Source organism: Leuciscus leuciscus, assembly GCF_965113295.1.
Source record: "Leuciscus leuciscus genome assembly, chromosome: 24".
NCBI lineage: Eukaryota > Metazoa > Chordata > Actinopteri > Cypriniformes > Leuciscidae > Leuciscus > Leuciscus leuciscus.
Genome location: NC_138723.1, coordinates 12,811,341 through 12,835,711, shown reverse-complemented (window position 1 = coordinate 12,835,711; position 24,371 = coordinate 12,811,341). Strand labels below are relative to the sequence as shown.

Here is a 24,371-nt window from a genome sequence, read left to right as displayed (position 1 = left end):
CATAGGAAAATCTTGATGGAACCAGTGACAAATTAGTCTTTCAGGTTTTGATGTCATCCTTGCACCATGCTATAAGTTCATATATGGACTGCAAATTAATAGATCTAGACAAAAATCAAGTAGCCTAATAATAAAAAATAAAAATCAAGGAATTTTACTTGTAAGAATAAAATAAACCATTCACAAACCACTTAGGGTGTTGACTTTAAAAACATATTTCAATTGTTTTAATGATTTTAAACAGCATTCATAATTAATTGGATTCTACAGAACCATCTTATCTTATTAGATACAATATGGAAACACTTTCATATCTAGGTAGGCCTATATAAATAAACTGGTTGGTTGTTATTATAAGCAAGGCTTCATTTGAATGAATGATATATGTAATCAGACTGATTCACCCACATGCACAATCCCTGCAGCTCTTACCTCATCCTTCAGGTTCTGCAGATTCTCTTTCCCGGCACTTCTTCTGATCTCCACCTTTCGTGGATTGGAGACATCCTTCTGCCTCTCGATCACCCGACCTTTCCCTGAGGACAGCGAGTCAAAGTCCAGCGTCTTGTTCTCGGATGAACCCTCCACCGGGCAGAACATGCCACAGAATTTCTGCCGTGGCTGGTTGGGGCTGGAGCTTCCCATGTTCTGGAAGAACGAAGTCGCATCTCCGATAGCAGACATTTCTCTCAGTGAATACTGTCAGATGGATGCAAAGGCGTGTAAACCTCCAGTTAGAGAGCAGGAGGTTGCTCTGTGGACACTAAATGTTAGTTTTTTCCATTGGGAGGTGAGAAACAGCATCACATGTGAGGCGAGGAGGTTCCTACAAATCCTAAAGGAATGCTAATGAGGTTTTTTTTTTTTTTTTTTTTTATGAGATAATAATTAAAAAAAGATTCCTCTAAGAATAAAATAAAAACCTACTGCGTAAAAAAATCAGTAATTAAATAAAAATTATGATACAAATTCAATTAGCATTTCTTCAGTATATATGACTAAATGAGTTGTCAAAACAATGAATTTCATTATCCACACCATTCAGCCCTGCATATAACATGCTATTGATCGCCACTAGCAAACACTTCAATGAAAATCCCTTTAGAAAAGATGCCTACTCATCATGATCAATCTGTTGAACAATACAATACAATACATGTAGAACGTATGCAAATAACTGTAAACCATGTCATGTTATTTAACGCAACACATCAAGCATTATATCGCAAAGACACAGTTAGAGAAAAATCCAGGGATGTTACCGTACAGTAGACGTGAGACCGACGGAGGATGAGGTGACGCTCTGCTGGAGAGATGAGAGGAGGAACAGCGGAAGCGACGCGGGTTTTTGAGGGTTAAATATGTAATGTGTCCATATCTGAGGGCTCTTTCCCCGGATGACTTGTCACTTAATGCCCATTGTGTAGTAGCTTACCATTGTTAGCGTTCACGCCGTTTGTTTGGTGAACACGCGTGTGATTTGGTAAATAAAGAGAAATGTAGCTATGTTAGGTTTAGTCATAGAATGTATAATGACTCTTAATGTTTCTTTTCTTCTGAAGAGTCGTTGCTCTGTTGATAGTTGAAGCGCCACGCCCATGCAGGTTAAAGTTAAGGGCGCTGTCCTTTCAGCACCACGCGACGAATCACGGAGGGTGTAATTCACTCTTTATATGGCTTTCTGTTCGGTTCTGTCTGAGCTGTTCTTATGCACACATGTATCAGACTGGCTGTTGTGTTACGTATCGCGAAATGTATAAGAATCATATAAGATTCCACTTCCATTTCAGTAATTTGACAGAAAACAATAAATATTTTGGGGAAAATGTAGGCCTAATTCTTATTGCTTTTAGTAGGCTACTGTCTGTGGCCACAGGATGAGATCATTTCAGATTCCAGTTAAATCATTATAAATACAAAAAAATTTTATAAAACACTTTTTTTTTTTTCGAATAAAGGTATATTGGTCCTCTATAGGCTATATAGCACTTGACACTATGACAAAAATTCTGAATTAACAAAAATCTGCTAATTTATTAAATTATTAACTGGTTATAACAAAACTCAATGTCTGATTAATCTACATCTACATGCTATCATTTACAAAAATTTACATTTACAATCTGCCAATAACTATACTGATTTAAATCTCAGCTTTAAGACAATAAGGTCTGGTTTCACAAACAGGATTTAGATTAAGCCAGGATTACACCTTAGTTCAATTATAGTGCATCTTGAGACAAAACAATGGTAGGCTACTGACATATTTTAAGAAATGTCAGAGCAAGTTGCTTTCAGTTAAAACAGCTCAAACATGCTTTTTAGTCTGGGACTAACTTAAGCCTTGTCTGTGAAACTTAATTTTGAGTTGGACGACATTATGGTATGAAATAATAATATTCGGGTTCAGAAACTGATCCAACTGATACATGGAGGTTTTGAGTAGCTAGAAAGAACCGGCTCATAAGAGTCAATCGTTCAGAAATCGGAATCCACTGTTCGTGTTGTATGTTTTAAATCACTAAAAAGATCTGACTCATTAGTCTGGGAATCGGACTGCACACACGAGTCATTCGTTCGGGACGGGACTGTGCTGGTTTGTGCAGGGATTGTGATATAGAATCCTATAAATTCTTTCATTATTACTCACCCTCATGTCGTTCCAAAACCGTAAGACTTTTGCTCATCTTCATAACACAAATTAAGATCTTTTTGATTCCTGTCCCTCCATTGACAGCTATGCAAATACCACTTTGACACTTCAAAAAGTTCATAAAGAGATCGTAAAACTCATCTATATGACTTGAGCGGTTTAGTCCAAACTTTCTGAAGAGACACGACCACTTTATATGGTGAAGAGATTGAATTTAGGCTTTTATTCACATATAAACATTCATCAACTCACACATGTTGTGGTAAACGGAAGCTCAAGTGTGTTCCCTTGACGTGCAAGAACCAATGAGGTTCATTCTCGAGTTACGCAACACGTTTGAGCTTCAGTAAGAACCAATGAGGTTCATTCTCGAGTTACGCAACACGTTTGAGCTTCAGTAAGAACCAATGAGGTTCATTCTCGTGCGTCAAGCAGGTCCGGTTGAGCTTCTGTTTATGTTCGCTGATCAATGTTTATATGTGAATAAAAGCCTAAATTAAATCTGTTCATCAAATAATGTGATTGTGTCTCTTCAGAAAATTTGGATTTAACCGCTCAATTTATATGGATTTGTTTTTTGATCTCTTTTGATCTTTTTGAAGCGTCAAAGTGGTAGTTGCGTAGCTGTCAATGGAGTGACAGAAAGCTCTAAGATTTAAAAAAAATATCTTCATTTGTGTTCCAAAGATGAACGAAAGTCTTACGGACTTGGAACAACAACATGAAGGTGAGTAATTAATGACAGAATTTTCATTTTTGGGTGAGCTATCCCTTTAATCCATTAAAAAGAACCACATCACAAGGGCCCTCATGCGTTCGAGAATTGAACCATTCTTATCGGTATTTTTTTCTCGCAGTATTCACAGCAGCCACAGCACCATCCTGATTTTGAATGGAAATGAAAGAAAGTCTGTGATGGATAGAAGTCCATCGCTTCAGTGGGTTCTACTGTTATTTAATGTGTTTTTAGATTGTGCTGACGAAAAACTGAAAAAAATGTCTTTCCAAGAAAGTTCAGTAGACACAAAAACTCCAGACAACATGAGGTGTAGAAAATTATAAGTGATCTGACTAGGAGCTTTATAGCTTTTTACAGCGGACGCCATTTAAAAAACAACTCAGCCTCACTTTCATTACTCACCATGACGCTGCTCTGAATAAGGTCTATAGCAACACATAGTTGCCTAATTATCTTTGATTTCAAGTAATAAAAGCCAATATATTTTGCTCATTCATTTCTCTTTTTGCCGATTTTGCTGAGTATGTTGGCCAGTGGAACAATTTGGTGGAGAGTCGCTCATTGGAGACACATTCTCTTCAGCCCTCACAATAATAGCTCCGAGAGCCCAGTTTCCATAACAACAACAGGCTACCCGCTCAAAAGAGTTGCTGCATTAGCTACTGTCTTTGCAGGCTGTTGGACTGAGGGGGGAAGAGTGAGACAGTTTGTGACACAAAAGGAACAAAGGATCAACTCTTTTAATTTAATCCCCCCAAATCAAACATCAGACATGCATGCATAAAACTGATGCTGCAAAGAGAAAAAACTTTATAGACATTTCCAAAACACTCCTCTGGTTAACATGAGTCATTAAATGGGTCAGATAATGAACATGAGCATGCATACTTCAGTCATCATTCATTACGGAACCTCAGAACACCTGTTTCGGCCAATCACAAGACTGGGAATTTAATTACAGCTCCTCCCCCTACATCCTATGCGGTTGCCATGGGTTACTGCGAGGAACACTAGACCAGAGCCATAGAGAGAGAGAGTTGCGACACTCCCATAGACCTCCGTTGTAAATAATGGCGGCGCTTTTAACCGCCTACTTCCGGGATATGAAGATCGGAATAGTTCCAAACACTGTCATTTGGGCGTTGGACACCATTCACTTACATTGCTGCGCGTCGAGTTGTTCCAGAGTTAAGTTGCCGAAATATCGACCTCTTTTGAATTGTCAACTGTCTATATTGTATCAGAGGCCCTTTGCGATGCTTATACTGGTCTTCATTTGTACATGCACAGCGTAATTATTTATATTTTATGTTGGTTGTTTCAACCAATTTTCAAGCACTGCCTGCTAGCTAACGTTAGTTAGCTAGCGCGACTTCGTCAGCTAAGAGTTCGGTAATGAATCGCTACCACCTTTATAGCAACTTTTATTTAATTTAATTTTTTGGGATATACTAACTTTTCATTATGTTATTATTGTCTTGAGTGAAGCGGCTTGTGAGAACAATGCTGGACCTTTAGGATTGTTATGGCCATCACCAGTCCTGTCTGTTTCATGGATCACCTGCCCCTGGTTTTTGTTTTTCTTGTTCACACACACAAGCACACATTTTTGTTGTCTGTCATTGTTTAATAAAAAATATTTTATTTGAAAACCTTCATTTGTATCAGCCATGCTTAAATTCGTTTTTAATCTGTTATAGTTTTGATAATGTGTATGGCCTTAATCTTAAAATAATATTCTTAGTCTTAACATGATCATGTTTCACGTTGTGGTCCTGGGGGTGGCCACTTTCATCAGAAGAAGTGAGCTAGCTTCTAAGCGAATTCTGAACGGACCGCCACGGCAGACCTCTTTGCGTGATCACGAAGGTAGGCTAATGGCTGAATCAAAATTTATAAGCAAAATCACGGGAATCAATAGCCTAATACAGCCCAGTTGTGCTAAAATAAATATCATGAGACGTCCATCATCAGATGAATGATATGGAAAAGTTAAGTTAGAGCCGCTAAAGCCAGTGCTACTACCCATGCGAACATGAACACTAAGCTTTTCCCTCCAAAAATATAGCTTAAAACTTATCTCAAAATGCAAAACTGAGATTAACAAAATGCAATAATGCAATAACAGCTGAAAAAGTACTTGGGTGTGTGTTTTATTTTATATTTACCGTTCAATAATGCAATCGCTGCTGTCTGTCCCATAGAAGAACACGACAGCCAGCGTACGTTTTGGAACTATTGGGGCTTACATGAACCACGTGACAGCCATAGCGGCGACATCAAAGAGTGTCGCAACTCTCTCTCTCTATGGCTCTGCACTAGACTAATTCAAACAGGAATGCACAGGAACTATTGTTTTAACCAATTATTTTAAGGACATAACTTATTTAATAGCCTAAAATACAAAACGTCAGTATTTAGTACATTTAATCTCAAATAATGCGGCACAGATAACATAATAATGCAATTAATTATGTCAAAGCCACAATAATAGCGATTCATGTCGACGTCACTGAATGGAACTTATCAGCTGTATTCTGATTCGTAATGTGTTGTGCTGAAGAAAACGCCCTGCAGGTTGCAGGAGTTGCTGACTCATCAATCATTTGGCAGGGGCAAACTGTGAAAAAAAAGATCTGTAGTTGCAACTGTATCCATAAGAAGGATATTGGAATTCAGATATAATATCCAGCTCGGTTAGAATGAGGCACACCCTTAATTTCCCATCTGCGCCACTAGAGGGCAGTTGAGTAGCGCTTTAGATTTCAACTCCATCTAGACCGATTTATTTTTAATTAAATTTAAACCAGGTGAACTCACAAAGGTAGTTTGGTCAAATTGGTTTTAGCCTCTTAGCTGTGGGCAAATGCACGTATACCCCTCGAGATTATAGTACACATGAATTCGTGTAGCATTTCACACAAAATCAATGGATAAAATTGATTCAGTGCTAATAGCTTTTCTGAATCTGCACACTGCTGTAAATCCAATCAAAGGACAGATGAAGCATTTCGACAACAGATATCATATAAGTGGCCCTCATAACTGGCACTTGTGGGGCTCTTTCAACCCTGCAGTGATCCATAAGGAACTTAAGCAAGGAACTGTGAAAGCCCACATTATCTCAGACAGAAAAAAATGACAGAGCAAAAATATGACAGGCATTTCGTATCACAGTTAGGATGAGGGCATGAACTTGAAGGCTACAAGAAACATGAGTCAGCTAGATGTAAGAGCCGGGCAGACTCATGTTTTGGTGGAACTGGGTTTGGTTAACCGATCCTAACATCTCAGCGAGAAAATAAGCCACACTGATGAGAGGAATGTAGTGAGATCATAATAACTGAGAGCTGCATGTAACATGACATATAGTTGATGAAAGGACCACAGACGTCACTCTATCTGTCTCTGTTCTGGTCTTTCTCCAAAGTAATCATCTCACAGAAGTATTAACAACTGGCTCGGTGTTCGGTGTGAACTGTAGAGCCGAAGGAGATCTGACCTCAGGTCGAATTCCCAGACGAGTGCCTCAGAACTCGAATACGGGCTAATTCTGTGTTCTGAGTGGTTGCTAGCATTGCTGGGTGGCTACATTCAAAAGAGAGACTACTTGCTGACTTGAGATAGGTTATAGGATTCTGACATTTTTCCTCAGAATTGCAAGTAGGCTATATATCTCACAATTGTGACTCCATAGTACATAATTGTGACTTTATATCACAATTCTGAGAAATAAAAGTTTGAATTGTGAGATAAAAAGTCGCAATTACACTTTTTATTTTTTATTCAGTGGCGGAAACAAGCTATTTAATCAATAATTATTAAACCATAGATGAAGTTGTGTAAATAAATATTTTCTTTTGGAAAAACAAACACAAACATATGCACGCATTTTGGTACATGACTTGATAAATGAAGTGAGGGAAATATCATGTATGTGTGATGCAATGTCATGTATGAAGTAAAACAAAAATAACAAAAAATTAAAAAATAACAAAACAAAACAATACACAACACAAAAACAGTCACCGAAATTCAGATTATTCTTTACATTTTAATTTTAAAACTTTGTCATTACCCAACAGGGAAGAAAAAAGGGTCTGTTAAACCAATAAACTTCATTTTATCATCACATCGCAGTCTGAAAAAAGCATCTCCACAAAGGAGAGTAACTCACTTCTTTCCAACCACAATTTGAATGCAAATATAAACAAAAGAAATAAAAACCCTTTAACTATCCTGTACCTTCTCTTCTACTTTGCCTTTTTAGGTAAAGCCTTAAAAAAACAAAAAAAAAACAAACAAAAAAATAAAGCATATAAGAAACCTTCCAAAAGTCACGTTCACAAATAAGATGGTGCAAAACAACAAAAAGGAAAAGCTTGTGGCACAGAACACACATAATGATAACAGGAAATGATGACAGGATTCTGTATCAAACATGATTAAGAAGACGAGGCACAAAGTTCATAAGAGTTGAGCTCTCAGTTGGTTTTGGCAGCTGTGTTCGAGGAGAAGTAATTCCTTAGACAGATATTGAAGACAAAAAGAATTCGCACATCCAAAATACACTTAAAAAGAGACAAAAACACAACTAGACTCGAGAATAATTTCACTTCAGGGTTGAAAACATAAACGATGAGGACTGGGGTTTTCATGTCCAGGATAACACAGTCACCTGTGGCGCTGGAGTGTTAGTGTTCACTAAATGTGTGCGACTATGACTCTGTAAGTGTGCGAGGTCAATAACTCACGTGAGAATTTAAATTCCGTCGACATTATTCAACCTTATGTAAGTCCAAGTACATAGATATTTTAAAGAAATCAAATCTGCTCTCTTCCAGTTTATCTCCATTAACTTTCATTGTACGGAAAAGAGCAGCACGAACATTGCTCAAAGCTGCTTCTTTTGTGCTCTACAGAAGAAGAAAAAAAGAAAATCATGCAGGTTTGGGTTGAGTAAATAATGACAGAATATTGTTTTTTGGGTGAACCATCCCTATAACTGAAGAAAGGTTTCTCTTGCACTGTTGCCTTTAAGTTAAGTGTATGAAAGTGTATGAAAATTCTAGAAAGTTTGACACAGCTATGACAACATGGCAAAATACCAAAGCCATTGTCCTTGTTAGCAAGATCCTCTTAGCTTTTAATGCAAATTCAGCTCAATGCTAATGGTAAATTGTGAGGTATTGCAAAATAGGCTGTGTTGTAGAAGCCTAGTTATGAATCACTAGGTCATGATATGTACTTTATGTGAAAAAACTACAGGCAAACAAATGACAGAACAAACATAGAGAAACAATAAAATAACAATAGCGTTTTTTTTGTTTTTTTTTCATACAGGGATCCGTTAGCCCCATCCGACTGGTTTTTATCTATGTTTATGAGATGAAATATTAAAAAATATATGTATCAGACATTTCAATGTAACAGGTGCTGTCTCTATCAGGGTTGTGTAAAAGATTATGCAAAACTTGGTATAAAATTTCATGCCATACAGTCATAAACATGTATTGCGTCTGAGCTATTAATTTTCAGTCTTCACCAGACGAGTTTGGGGTCTACGGAGAGCCCTATCCTTCCCAAAACACTTCCAAGTCCATCATCCTGGCATTCCGCCCATGAATTAAATAAAAATAACTAAATGGATAGCATTTCTAGTAAGAAATCAAATCTTAGCTATCACTCAGGCATGCTTCAATAAGTCACTATATTTTGGTTGATCCCATTTGAGGATCCTTTATGACTCGTGAGTGGCTCACTCTTGGGTCATGTGATCAGAACAGAAAGGGGTGCTAAACAGACACATCGCTGCCTCCTAGCCGAACTAGTGCAGAGCTAGCGTGTGCGCGTTTGGGTTCACGCGATGCCCCAAATACTTCCAAAATGAACTAAGATTCTTTTAATAAGGGGGTGTTAAAAAGGGATACAGAAAGTGATAAACAAGAAAGGGCCTGAAATGAAGAATTTATCACTAATACTTCTAGGCATGGCAAGGCTGAATTAAAGGAAATACTGAAAAAAAGGAAATAAAGGTGGCTGAGGGAGTAAAAGTGGAAGAAAGGGGCAGCAGGGGGCTTCTTCGTACAAACTGCTACCTTGTCCCTAATCCACCTGGGCCATGCCTGAGGCACTTGATCAGATTTGTGTTCAAATGGAGCTTGCGGTGGGAGTTGTCAGTCTTTTCCCGATATAGACCCTGTATTAGAGATAGAGTGTGAGATACAAGACAAAAGAAAGAGAAATTGAAAAAGTCAGACACTTTACATGTAGAATCTTACACTGTTGTCAAGCTACATACTCATCAGGGGTGTGTGAATTAAACACTAGGTGTGGTCTCATTTACACGTGTTTCTGCAAGGTTCAAATTGAGCAATTTCAATAGGAATCCGCATTAGTCACATAAAATTGTCACGTTGACCTACAGAAAGCTGCTTGGTTTGAAAGTGACTTCAAGCAATAGTCTTCAAACAGGTGGTTGCCAAACCGCTCAAGGACCGTCTGATGCTTATCGCAAACGAAACTGCGAAAGTTTTCCAAAATCGGCAAGCTTCAATCTGATAGGCTGGTTATGTGCAACTTCCAGAAGTCAGGGTGCTTAGGTTTATTATTGGTCCACTGGGAAACAGAGTTGTATTTTCAAGCTACTGGGCTATTTGGAGAAGAAGAAAAAAAAGTTGCGAGATGAGATGACAAAATTTCATGGTATAATGTATTTCTGAGTTCCGAGAACATAAATGACTGAGCCAAGTCGCATTTACGAAGTTGAAATTCAAGGTGATAAATTGGAAGGGGTGTGTTGATTTGAAACACTGAGGAAAAAACACTGATCTATATCATATAATATATGATAGTGAATGAAGGATTTTGCAAGTTATTTTAATTTTACAAGCCATATTTCAATCCTTTTAAATATGTGATGTAGGGAACAGCTAGATTACTTAACAGTAATCTAATTAAGAACAACTTAATTACTTTTACAGTTTGCTTTATGTTTTGGTAAGACGTGTACCGGTAATCTTTTTAATTTAGTTTTTTTCAAATGTAGTTTTTGGGTTTGTTGTTGTTTGTTGGAATAATTGTTATAAACTTCCATGTTAGGAATGCGTAACATGTTGTAATAACAAATGCCTTACATGTTTCCTAGGTGCACTTGAAGGCAGCTTATACTTGGCGTGAAGTGTGATTGTGTTTTAAGGTTTATCTACCCGAGACCCAGGACCAGGATGTGGGACAGAAGCAGCGAGGGGATAAACACTTTGAGGAACTCAGCAGAGAAGATGCCTCCTTTCTTCATGGCTCCTGTCTTCCTCATGCTGAGAGTCACTGAACGCCGCGGGTGCCGGAAATGAAACTCCCTGTCAGAAAGATAAACCCAACACATCATGAACAAAACAGCATCACACTGCTTCACCTCAGGATTACTATAGCGCAAACTCAGGCTCCGAAACGACGTAATTGGCAATGGCCATAACTGAAATTACTATATTTGGGTCTTTGAGGGTTAAGAAGTTTTGTTTGGACCAGAATGCTGTCTATTTGGGCATAAAAATGCGACTAGCTCACTAGGTTTTGACTGTATCTGTATGCCAGCAGGATTATTATAGTGAACTAAAACTAAAGCTAAAACCATTAAAAAAAGAGTTTATTTTCATTACTTGAATTAAAATAATCATTAACTGAAATAAAATAAAGGATAAAAAAAACTTGCCAAGCAAATTGCCAAGACAACATTTCTCAATTTAATTCAGTTTAATCTGCTGCACAACTAAAACTTGATGTGAAGCTAAAACTGAAATAAAAATGAATTAAATTATACTATTAAATATTAATAAAAATATCAATGTATAAATATAAAAATATATCAATGACACTAAAATTATACTAGTCTTACTTGGGCGGAACATTCTCTGGTCTACTTGACCAGTCTGCCACCCGATCTGAATCCTTCATTAAGATGTCATCATCTCTGATCTTCTCCATGACGAACTCCTGAGGGACACGAACAAACACACACACACGCACACACACACACGCACACAAACACACACGCACGCACGCACGCACGCACGCACGCACGCACGCACGCACGCACGCACGCACGCACGCACGCACGCACGCACGCACGCACGCACGCACGCACGCACACACACACACACACACACACACACACACACACACACACACGCACACGCACACGCACACACACATAAAAATACAAAGACAAAGACAGACAGGTAATGAAGATAAGCCAGAATACGTTCCATAAATTAGATGATCCACAATGTTCTCGAGAGGAAGTACCTGACTGTCTCTCCTCATGTCCACGTCGAAAATGATCTGTCCTTCATCCTGAGGACTGGGGGGTCGAGGAGGGCTGTGGGAGCGAGCAGTTCGGAGTTTAAGACATGGCTTACATTTCATTCTGTTCCTTACACAAAGTTTTAGTATGACTTCAGAAGACGACTTTTATGATAATTTGTTGCAATTTCTGTCCTTTTATGGCAATATGAATCGGTTTCATTGTATGGAAAAGAGCAGCTTGGACATTTTGCTAAACATCTTTTGTGTTTCACAGACCAAAGAAGGCCATACAGGTTTGGGAATAACAATTAATGTTGTTGTTTTGTGTGTGTGTGTAGTGTGTTGTAGTGTGTGAGAGGAGTTAAGCCTGTGTACATATGAGAAAGAAACACTGTAGTCCTAGAGTAAACATCCTGAATCATATGATTCACAGAGTCTGAATGAGATAAGGGTTATTATGACCGTATCCCATCAGTGTGAGGTCTGTGTGACCAAGTGTCATTTCGTATGGATGTTTATAGCACTACTTTCTATCTATGAGGTCATTAAACTCAAGCTGTGAACTTTTGACATTTGCAGATGATATATGTGCAAGAGGACTGTGTAAACAACATCTTAAGGGGATAGTTCACCCAAAAATTGACATTTTAATAAAAATATTTGCTATAAATGACATCAATATGTTGTCTACCTGCCGCATGAGGAGTTACTGCGACTGGATTCGTGCTGGGCATCCAGCAGGATTTTTTCCATGTCTCCATTGTGGATGGAAGACGATGAGGGAACGTGTTCTAGCCCCCCGACCATCCCATCATCCTCCTCTACTACCTGGTCTAGAGGGGGCGGCACTGAGGCGCTGGAGGAAGAGAGAGATGCAGCGTTTCTGTTCATCTCCAGCTCTACCCATGACCCTAAAAAAAGACAACACAAAAATATCACAATAAATATTTTTAATAAAATGTTTTCAGCTATGAGAATATATGTATGCACCAAATATCACAAAGCTTCATATTTTGGTTCATAATTAATTCCCCAAAATCATTCTTTGCTCAAATAAAATTAAACCTGGTTTAGGACCAATATGTTTTTTGTTTTTTTTCATTGTAATATTGAGGACATTTTTCATTCGTATCATGTATAGTATTCATGCATTAGTAGTACATTAGTAGTTTTTCAAAGTTGAAATGTCTTTAACATGATCTTAAAAATGTGGCGCTCAAGGCAAAAGATACAGAATAAACAGAATGAAGTCGTGACGTAACAACCAAATGACGAAATATGTATAGATACATTTTTTTTTTGTTTTAAGTGCTGTAGAAATACAAGGAAATGTCCTGAGGGATAGGGCTTTCATTTTTTTAATCAGTAAAAGTAATTTTTTTAGTGTTTATAGCACTGATTATTTGAATATTTGCTACTAAAATTATAATCAAACTCTGTCAAATCCTGTAGTTGATCCCATGAAAAAATTTGTATTACTACTAGTAATTTTACTTAGATGTAAATTTTAAAGGCATAAACATTAAGACTTTTAATGGACCCATTAAACTGATCAAAAGAGAGTACATACATAATGTTAGAAAATATTTACATTTACATTTTTCTTGAGCATCAAATCAGCATATTAGATATTAGATTTCTAAAGAATCATGTGACACTGAAGACTGGAGTAATGATGGAACTAATTGAATGAGCGTGGAATCATGGGAGTTGTCGTCTTCACCTTCACAGCTGATGGAAATCAATCCGACGGGACTCAGGCACTAATCATTTTCATGGATGAGCTACTGTATTAAAATTGTATTAACATTATACTGTGGTATGAAGCAGGGCGGAGACGACAGCTTGGGAGATTTTATGTTGCTGTTTTTATTATGCTTATATGCCGCAGTCGGCCGCTGCCGCTTATGCGTTAGCTCAGTGGCTATTATGAGACGCTTAGCTAGATCAATATTAGAATATCATATTAAAGCTACAATATGTAATATTTTTGTAATAAAATATCCAAAATCACTTGCACGGTGTGATATATTTCCTGCAGTTGTGTACTACTGACAATATCTCAAAAGTTCCCAAAGATTTTTAATTTCAGAGAAATTCCAATTTTAAATAATGGCTCGTCCCTGGTCATTGTTGCCTATCAATGACGTAATATCCGCGTTATCCCTGGTTTCCGCTCGTACTGCCATAGTAACCATGGTGACAGACGTGGACAACTGCGTTAGTCTAGTGGCACGCTCACGCTGTTGTTGCTTCATTCAAACATTATGGACCATGGAAAGCAGACTTTGGGACAAAAGGAGAACTAAAACGAGGATCAATATCAGCGTGGCGTTTTCGAAATGCAGAGAGCTCCACGTCATCGACTAACTTCGACTTGACAGAGATGCGAAAATATAGAGGTGAGCAAATGTACATAAAACTAATCAATGTTATATAGCTCAACATGATGAAATGTTAGAATATGATCAGTATGTTATTCTAATGTTGATCTAGCTTACTGCTAGTCTCATACAGATAAACTAACACATAGAATAACATAACTTTCAACACACTCAAATACAGTTTAGTATGATAGTGTAGACCAAGTGAAACAGCGCTGCGTTACCTCACAAGTTTCATTCGTCTAATTAACTGACCTGTGTAAGTAACGTTAGTAATTCAGCACTTGCGGGTAGTTCGGTAGAATGAAATGTCCTTATTCCTTTACATCCGCGGGACTTGCGTGTGGCGCTGATATCTGTCTCTCATTAGCAATCGCGCCATGCTTCATACCAGTCATGTTAAAAACATCAATGCATTCACTCATCCATAAACATTATTAGATCCTTCGGCATGACGGCAAGTTCCATAATTCTGCTTATGCGTCATCGACCTACGCCTTTGTTATTGTAAGAGGTTAGCGACCCCTAGCGGCGAAAAAATTACATATTGTAGCTTTAATAATGTAGCTGGATGACTTGTGTTGCAAAATGGCATGCAATTTATTTTAAAACATTGCATGGTGGAGACAATGCTGTTTTACTGTTACAACAAATAAAGCTCTTTCTAATTATGCTGTCAGCCACTTGACAAAATAGTGTTGTCCGATTTACTTTTTGTGTACAAACATGTTACTCGCGGTTAATCAAGTAAACAAAGGATTCAAACAATAAGACTAACCGTGTTGAGCTATATAACAATGACAGTTGCTCACCTGTCTAATAAAACATACCGGTAATATATTCAAGAGTCTATGGAAATCGAGGGTAACGTGGATATGACATCATTGACAGGCGAAGCAATGACACGGGGTGTTACACTGGTTAAAATAGATGATTTCTCTGGATTTAAACATTGTTGGAAACATTTAGGACAAGTCACCAAAATATATAACATTGTTCAAGTGATTTTTGGATATTTTAATCCAAAAATCGTACATATTGTGCCTTTAAAATGAATTTTGTTAGTATGTAGATGTCCTCAAAGCTTGGACTACCAGATAAAAACTGAAAATTATTGACATACATTGATTTTTAAAAATATAATACTGTACAAAAATGCTGTATTATAATAATGAGAACCAACACTGACATCAACTACAAAAGCAAAACGTCTGATAAAGACAATTTGATAGGCAAATGTACTTAGTTAAATAAAATAAAGCCGCAATGCAAAAAAATAAAATAATAGCCTAGTTTTTACTTCTTAATTTTGGGGAGAAGTGACTAGAAATGACACTGTATCCACCATTCAATAAGGCACTGAGACAGTGGGATCTCCCTGTAAGTCGATGGTGGTATGACTTAACTTCTATTTACTGTGTGGTGAAAGGGCAGTAAATGCCTCCCTCTCCGGCTCATTACGAGCCCACTGATATATATATTTCACACCTGACCTCACCGCCACATACTGTACATGAGTCTGAGCAGAAACTCACTTCTCAGAAGACCTGATGAACACAAACACACAGACTCCTTTCATGCGTGAGACAGGGATGAGGACGGGAAGTTTTCCGTGTTCCCCTTTCCCCCACATCTGCTGTGCTGTCTCATCAGAAACCTCTGTGTTATCGCACAGTGAATCCTCTGTTTACCACTGGCTTAACACACCACTCCTGTTCACTGCTGACCAACCAGGATGAGCTAAGTATAAACTGAATGTCTAGCAAGCCAAAGCCCCACTTCCAGGGAAACAAAAAGAGGAAGACAAAGAAGGTCCACATGATTTCCCTGGGTTGAGCAAACATGGATCATGTGACATGGTTCCTGCATTGACTTAACTCAACTCCATCTTCCCATCGATGGTGAAACTCGACCGACCTTTGTCTCAATCCACTGACACAAACAGTGTTGCTATGGCAGCAGGCGAGCTGAACATTCTGGCCAGTGGTGGAACATGTTGCTTTGGCTGTCATCAGGAAACAGACATAGATCAAAAGATCAGATCTATGATAGTATTACAGAGGCTTATGCTCGCTCATTTATGAAATGCTAAAGCATCAGGGCTGCAAAGTGATAGATGTGTGGCCATGTTACACAAAAATCTGTGGTAAGATGACTAAATCTTACAAAAAATACAAAATACTCAATAAATTATAGCTATTTTGCAAAAAGTAAAGTCATTTTTGTATTATGTGATTAGAATTAAGCACATTTTACCCCAAATACTCATTATTGTTATAATTTATATATTTTTGTATTATTGTAATAATGTTGTTGTTAATTCTTGTTATTCTTAATGATGATTCATATTAGATTTTCATTAAAATGTTACATTATTATTGTATACTGAGTGAATATATATATACATACATACACAAGCCTTTTATGCTTACCAAAGCTGCATTTATTTAATCGAAAATCAGTGTCACATGATCCTTCAGAAATTATTCTAATATGCTGATTTGCTGCTTAAGTAATATTTCTTATTATTATCAATGTTGAAAACAGTTGTGCTGCTTAATATTTTTTGGGCAAACCATGATACATGTTTTTCAGAATTCTTTTCTGAATAGAAAGTTTGAAAGAACGGCATTCATTTGAAATAGAAATCTTTTGATATTATAAATGTCTTTACTGTCACTTTTGATCAATCCAATGCATCCTTGCTGAATAAAAGTATACATTTCTTTAAAAAATCTTACTGACTCGAACTTATACATGAACTTTATGTATAAAATTGATTCATTACATTGTCACCAGTGTTGGGGAAAGTAATGCGTTACAATATTGCGTTACTCCCTAAAAAAGTAACTATTTGTGTTACTTCCTTACTTTTTATGTAAAGTAATGCGTTACTTTTGCATTACTTTTTCTCACCTGGGCAGGGCCTGCTTGTTTGTTTTTTAATAACAAAATAGTTATATTTTTGGCAAATGTAAAGGCCCTCTCACCAAAAGTGAAATGCAAATTCACACCTGTACAGTAGAGGGCGCAGCTCAAACAAACTCTCAGCTGTGCTGCCCTTCTGGATTGCAGAAGAATAGGATGCAGGAGAAATTCAACACGCTTACGTTAGCAAAAAAAAAGAGGATCTAGTCATTTTTGCTTATTCATAAGGTTGAATTGGATCATCGAAGGTCAGCAAGAAAGACATTGGTTAATAATAAAGTGAGATTAAATACATAAAGTATATTTGCATTATTTAAAATATTTAATTATTGCAGGTTTGCGTAATATTCTGAGTTTGCATTCCACTGTTTTTACTCATTTTTATGAAGACTGAATATGTTTTTGTGCCAGTGAGATGAGTAAATGCCTGCTCACATTTAGTCTAGAACTACAGTCTCCATCATGTTTACACACAACGCCTCAGCACTTACTTCCAATTTCTCTCAACATGCAGACAGGAGAGCTGTCAGTCAATGGGAAAACAAAGTAACTTCAGGGTTCGTACACATTTTTACCATTAAATTTCCATGACTTTTCCATGACTTTTCCATGACTTAAAGGTAAATATTCATGACATAATGTTCAATAAAACGTCTGTGTATACATGTAAAATAAGAATAAAAATCCATGTTCAAATTTACCACCCCATATCTTGAATAAAATAAATGAACAAGCAATGTTTTAATACAAAATAAATTCCTAAAATTCACGGGCGGAGATGCGGGTGGATAATGAACTCCTTGCGGGCGGGTAACGTTAGTAGCGGATGGAAAATGTGCTTGAAGAGCTCTTTTCCAAAACACGATAAACGCCATTAAAAAAAAAAAAAAAAAAAAACGAGATTGTCCCTATTCACTGCTCCATCAATGTTTCATGCCAAATAGCTATATTTCCTTGTTTAAAATGTAGGCCACTGCAAGATGCAATTTCTTTCCAAATCGCCGACCCTATTTTTAGCCTAAACGGATAAATCCTCTCGACTAATCAGAATTAGGTGAACGTTCTATCTTAACAGATCATTATAAGTCCTCAAAATGAGTCAAACTAATCTTATATTCTCTCTCTCAATTTTAATTGTTTATTAATAAACAAGTGTGTTCTGTGTCGACTACAAAGACGAAGTTGACTGACTCGCGATCTTCTTAGTAGTGAACACGCCGGAGAGAAATGCACATTTCATACGGATTAGGCTCAGGGTCCGAAATTAACTTTTTGGCTCACCTGCCACGGGGACTGGTAGATGAAAAAATCCACAAGCATATTTTTTACCGGCCAAAATAATAAACAGCCTTTTTTTTGGTCACATATAGCCTACATTCATTTCAGTACTTTTAATTGAGATAATAAGGTAGGCATATTATGTTGAATACAAACATAAAAAAAATTGTCCAGAGCAAAATTTGAAATGTATAATAATAAAAATAATAATAATAATAATAATAATAATAATAAATATATATATATATATATATATATATATATATACATATAGCCTATATATATATATATATATATATATATATATAGATCAAAATGAGAGAAATATATGAAATATTACTATCATTGGGGTGAAATATATATATATATATATATATTTTTGTCAGTTTTGTTTCCTGACTCATGTGGAAGGGAAGGCAGAACGTACTCGGTAAGTTACTTACGTAACTTCGGTTCCCTGAAAGATAAGGGAACGAGTATTGCGTTGCAAACGCTATGAGAAAACTAATTTTATCGAGAAAAGAACGGCCATGGTGTGTAAAGCAGAAGCAGCCTGGCCAGCGGCAGAGTATGCACGATCCGCGAGTGCTGAAGACGCTCTGCACGGCTTTGATGAGCAGGACACAAATGGGCGGCGACCGCTTCTTCCAGTGGCGGGAGCTTCACATATCCTTTTTTCTTAGCGCCGTCAACAGATAGAACGTTAACTGTACGTACACACCGCCGCCGACTTGAGCTGCAAAGAAGCTCTGGCCGCCCTGTCAAGAACGCTTGTCAAAAAGTACAGGGAAGCTTGACGCTTGTCCGCTCTGAATAGTGAGTGCGCGCGCGCGGCCGGGGCTCGCTCGCTCACTCGCTCTCTCTCTGCTCGTTCTTAAGAGGCAGAAGAGCGCGTGCGCGCTGACAATTTTATTATTTTGGTATGAACATTCACCTTAGCCTTTTGATAGCCTTTTGAGATATACTCGCCAAACGGAAAATCCACCCGCATTTGGCGCTTGGCGGGTGTTAATTTCGGACCCTGATTAGGCTACATCGTTTTATTTTGTTTTGAATGGTTCTGTTTAAAAGTAGAGATTTCTGTAGATAATAGATATAGGCCTATTTCAGTTTTGTTTAGGTCTGTGAGGCGAGTAGGCTACCTTTTACGCTGAGTTTCGGTTCATGGATGATGAAGTTCACTCCTGCGCCTCTGTGTCGTGATTATCTATTTTCTGCTATTTACTTTTTATTTATTTATTAAGCAATTGGTTAATGAAACATATTTTAAAATCAAGATACAATTAATACAAAACGAAATTCGTTTAGAAAGGCTTTGTGCTTTCTGTTTGAGGTCTCTGTGTAAGTTTTAAAGTCTTTTAGTGCCGCTTTCAGAGGACTCATTACCATAATGGAATGTCATGTAATGTTGTTTTTTCCTCATAAATGCGAACACGGAAAATAAAAGACAAAAGACATTTTTTAAAAGGATAAATCATCCATATTAATTTGTATATATTTTAAATGTTTAACAAAGAGGCAAAAAGTCAAAAAAAATCTGAAAATTCGTCGATATTTTTTCTTTTTGATATATTATATTATTAATAATAATAATTTGTAGGGCGGTGGCTGAGATATAAACCTACTAACGTCCTCCATTGCCATGATTTTTGGAATGACTGATCGCGAGAGGAAAAAAAAAAGTTTTAGTCGCTTAACATCGGTTAATGGAAACGCCGTCATTTTGCAATAGTTATTTAGCGATATTTAGGAGAAAAAAAAAGTTTTGCTCAAATCTGTAATGGAAAGGCGCATACAGACGGTAGCTATATAGCATATATGAAAACGCAAAGCAGCTTATTTTCATTTGAAGCACTGAGCTGAGGACAGCGACACAAGAGCCACACAGGTATGGCTACTTAGTCGCTGTCCTCAGTGCCGCAGAAAAGCGCTGAAACGGACATGAAAGGGGAACCCATTTCTTTTGGCCCATCTAGTTTTTCTGGAGGCCCACCTACAATCAAAATCCGCCGCAAGTGAGTCACGTGATTCGACTGATCACCCTAACGAAAAAAGTATTGCAATTTGTTTCACCAATATTATTAATTAAACAAATTCAAGTACACGGATATTTTGAAAAACAAATTTCCATGACTTTTCCAAAACTTTCTGAGTTTATTCATTTTCCAAAACTTTTCCAGGCCTGGAAATTGCCATTTTAAAATTCCATGACTTTTCCAGGTTTTTCATGACCGTACGAACCCTGTAACTTGCATTACTTATTTGAAAAAGTAACAGATTTTTGGTTGTAAATTTAAAAGTAATGCGTTACTTTACTCATTACTTGAAAAAGTAATCTGATTACATAACTTGTGCTACTTCTGCATTACCCCCAACACTGACTGTCCCCAATAATATCAATACCTCTATTAAATAGATTTTTTTTTAACTTATGAGGAGAAAAGAAATTTTAGCCATTTAATATTTGACTAAACTGCAAATTACCAGACTACTTTTGTTTATTCAGAACAAACACAGAACATTATCAACAACTTATAATTTAAACAAGGTTAAAACACAATTTATACATAAAAAAGATGTAATATTATTATAGTCTCCGTTCTTTTGACTTTATGGAAGAAATATGTCCCGTACATGTTCTTGACAGGGTTTAAGAGATTAATTTATTACTCTTTACACCTCCTCCAGCTAGCAGTCATCAAGTCTAGTACACAGCCAGACTGATCCAAATGATCAAACCAACACTGTTTGCAAAACGCTGAGCCATCTGTTACGTACACCAAAAGAATCTGGCCAACACTAGTTAGTGAGATGTTAGTGAGATGTCACTTCACTTTCCCAGAAGAATCTGCCCGATTCACTAGTTTTCAGCACTAGTGCATTTGAAAGCTGCGGTCATCACACAGAGGTAAGTCTGCCTCATTTGTGGAAAACCAAGCGTTTTATGATAATGGGACTGTGATGATGATGGTTTCAAAATGTAGTGAGTGAAAAACTAAAAGGCCACAGAATACATTGACCTTAATGCATGCAGGGTTTGAAAAGGAAGTGTGAAAAGCCCCTGTGTGTATAACAATTGCAAAATGAATATGAATACAGGATCTAAATACTTTTTAAATTCAATCTGTGATGCTAGTGGATGTTTTTTTTTAGGCCAAAACAGCCACAATGTTATTTTCATTTCATTTCCACTATCTTACACATTATCTCTTACATTAAGAAATAACTAAAATGTTAAATGATGATTATTTGTAGCCAACAGATCTCCATGCAGTTTCCACCACAAGTCCACAACCCTTGCTAATGACACGATTACCTAGCCTACTTTACGTGCACTACTTCACGATCTCAAAATATCATGACTCATTCTCCTAAACTAACCCTCCCAATTCTATTTCTTGACTTTCTTTCTGCCACTTTCCACACATTGACATAGGCTGGACCACATTAGCTGCTGCTAGGAATAGATTTACGAATACTACTATGGTGAAAGCTTAGCTCATGAATATTAATTAAGTCCTGCTCACACTGCTTTGAAGCTTCCCTACACAGTTCGGTCACGTAGCTTAATCAATATTCATTTCCAGTAGTTTATTGGCCGGTTTACTAACGTTCATGTTCTAACCACTGATCTATATAATGATCTATAATTCTATATAGATCAGTGGTTCTAATGTCTGACTCTCAGCCAATCAGTAAGGCTTACTGGATCGGTGCGTGATTAATATTCATGACGCAAACCTTCTCCATAGTAGAGTGTATTATTTGTCGTCCTGAACTAGGGTCACACACAGCTGTGAGGAGGACTAGTGATTTGGTCATGACAGCGCGCACGTAGCCCACTCAATATTACATTTAGTATCAGTTGCCTACATTATTTGGCAGTTGAAGTATACTTTCCAATTTTCGTGGTCTGAATATTTAGATAGCGAGATTTAGCAGTCTGCTTTTTGCATTTCAGAAAGCATACCAGGAATTTCAACAAGATGTGTTAGTCTCTTAGGAGTCTCTCTAATCTTTTAGGAATTTCCACTAATGTTGCGACCAAATTTTTTAGATTTTGTCTCTCCATACGAATGAACTGATAGGGTCTTTAAATAGTAGCATGACAAATGTTTTTGGGGCAAATCCATACAGAGTGTATGATAATGAACTCTTTGTTTGTCTTGATGTGTATTTTATCGGCTTCAAGTTCTTTTTAACCGCATTACACATGGTTTTTCGTCTACTAAGTGAATTAAATTCAAGTTAAGTTAAATCAAAGTGGTCAGAGGCCAATTACTAGACCAATTTGTTTGCAACCTCACATATTTCAAACAAAGACCTTATTCGCTGCCACATGTCAAGCGTTAGTTGTCAAACAAATATGAATAAAATACTAGAGCACTCTCTCATTATCACGCCAGAGAAACACATATGTAACATACTGAATTAAACGAATAAAATGAGGTTTCAAGCATCCACAATCTCCATTTTCGAATTGATCTAGTTCGCCTTGTTGACATCGGCTTTGGCCAGCCTACTGAAAACGTATAGTCAAACTACTGGTTTAGACTAAAGTCAATCACGATTTAAAGCCCGCCTCAACACACAAACTCAACGGCCATTGGACAGAACGCTTGTCAATTAACGTGACGCACTTGTTTTACAGCAAACCCCGCCCTCCAACTGTCTATAATGGCACAAAAATGTTGACTGGAACTAAAAAAAAGCAGGTTTTACATTAAGCAAAAGAAGTAAAAGTATTTTAAAAAAACAATACGGACACGTCAAAGGCTTCTTTAACAAAGTTTATAGATGTCAGAACAATACAGCGAGGTGCTCCGGCAGTACATACCGTTTAATCCAGGCTCCCCGTTGTTGTCTGCTGGAGCAGCAGCGTCGGACATCATCGTGCTGTGTGTGTGTAGGGCGGCTTGCATAAGACTGACAGCAGCACAGCACGAACACACTCTGCGCGCTCACGCGTGACGGAGCCTGACAGCAGATCGGGAGATCTGCGGAGCGATCCTTTTAGATTCGTTAATAACAGTTTTCTGTGGCTGATCCCAGAACAGTGCTGGGAGTGCAGATTTCCTGTAGCGCTAAAGTGACGCAAACGGGTGCATATCTAATAACAAAGACACTAACATTACGTAATGGAGTCAGGGGACTGCTTATTTATAAAACGCACGTGAATTATGGACACAGCTTGTCAATAAACTGAAATGCCATATGGCAAGCCCATTTAACATTTTCTTAAAACCAGTAGGCCATATCTATTGTTTTTACTGGTAGTTTTTAATTAGCGAGTCACCCAATAATGGCAACTATCTTATTCAATATCACAAGGCTACTAACTTTTTAAAAAATTTAATTGTGACTTTATTTGGTCCATAGTGCATTTTCATAAGATACTCCCCACCGTATCAATACAAATTGCAACTTTCAGCCACTGAAATCTGATATCGGTGTATCATATCAACTATAGGCCTGTGCATTGTTGCTAATAAATATTTACTAGCTACCAGTATTAGTTAACTATTCAACTCTTCAAATTGCTATCTATTCCAGATTCACACTAGTACCCATTTATAGACACTGGTATATGTTCCAGGATTACTACTAAGTAGCCTACCATTTTAAAGTCACGATGCAATCACGACAGATCTTTTCTTTTGTATTGTGACACATACCCAAGTGAAGCAGCTTATTGAAAAGACAAAAAAAATAAAAATAAAAATAAAAAATTTAGGACACTTGGCTCTATCAGTTGGTTGTTAATTGGATGGAGGCAGATCTAAACATGACCTTGCAGTCGATTGTAAGAAAGTGGCAGTATTTAAGTGGACTAAATTCGTCACCAGAGAGAAGTCTGTCGTTTCACCAGAAGTTTGAGATAACATTTTGAAGATAAAATTATACCTATAAAAACCTACCTAGATCAAGTAACCTGCAAGATGAGATTTTTCATCTAATTTCTTACTATTACAATTTTTGTAAATGAACTTTAAAGTTGCCATTCTGACCATTCATTGACAATTACCAGCAGTTTTAGTTTATCTAGAGATTTTAGAGAAATACTAGAGATAATACTTATGTATGT

The 24,371-nt window shown here is 37.2% G+C and overlaps 2 protein-coding genes across 2 annotated transcripts in view; both read right to left on the bottom strand.

Annotated features, from left to right (window-relative positions):
- The window catches only part of dpysl2b (dihydropyrimidinase like 2b), a 31,596-nt gene extending 30,221 nt beyond the window's left edge, over positions 1–1,375 (bottom strand). Inside the window, exons 1-2 of the mRNA XM_082158409.1 lie at positions 1,268–1,375; positions 433–699 (exon numbers count right to left, since the gene is read on the bottom strand). Of these exons, the coding sequence (XP_082014535.1) occupies positions 433–684 (252 nt within the window). The 5' untranslated portion in view covers positions 685–699; positions 1,268–1,375. The remainder of the gene's footprint in view (positions 1–432; positions 700–1,267) is intronic.
- Positions 1,376–7,426: 6,051 nt separating this feature from the next.
- Positions 7,427–23,383, bottom strand: bnip3lb (BCL2 interacting protein 3 like b). The gene is made up of 6 exons (XM_082158439.1): positions 23,124–23,383; positions 12,388–12,607; positions 11,697–11,769; positions 11,287–11,384; positions 10,601–10,750; positions 7,427–9,591 (listed from the first exon to the last, which is right to left on the bottom strand). The coding sequence occupies exons 1-6, from the start codon at positions 23,206–23,208 to the stop codon at positions 9,543–9,545; spliced, it is 675 nt and encodes a 224-aa protein (XP_082014565.1). The 5' UTR covers positions 23,209–23,383; the 3' UTR covers positions 7,427–9,542.
- Between the last annotated feature and the right edge of the window lie 988 nt (positions 23,384–24,371).

Coding starts and splice junctions, on each gene's coding strand:
- bnip3lb (XM_082158439.1), bottom strand. CDS start 23,208: ATGCAAGCCGCCCTACACACACACAGCACGATGATGTCCGACGCTGCT. Junction 11,770..12,387: donor AGTAACTCCTCATGCGGCAG/GTAGACAACATA, acceptor TCGCTCCCACAG/CCCTCCTCGACCCCCCAGTC. Junction 9,592..10,600: donor ATCCTGGTCCTGGGTCTCGG/GTAGATAAACCT, acceptor TCTCTAATACAG/GGTCTATATCGGGAAAAGAC.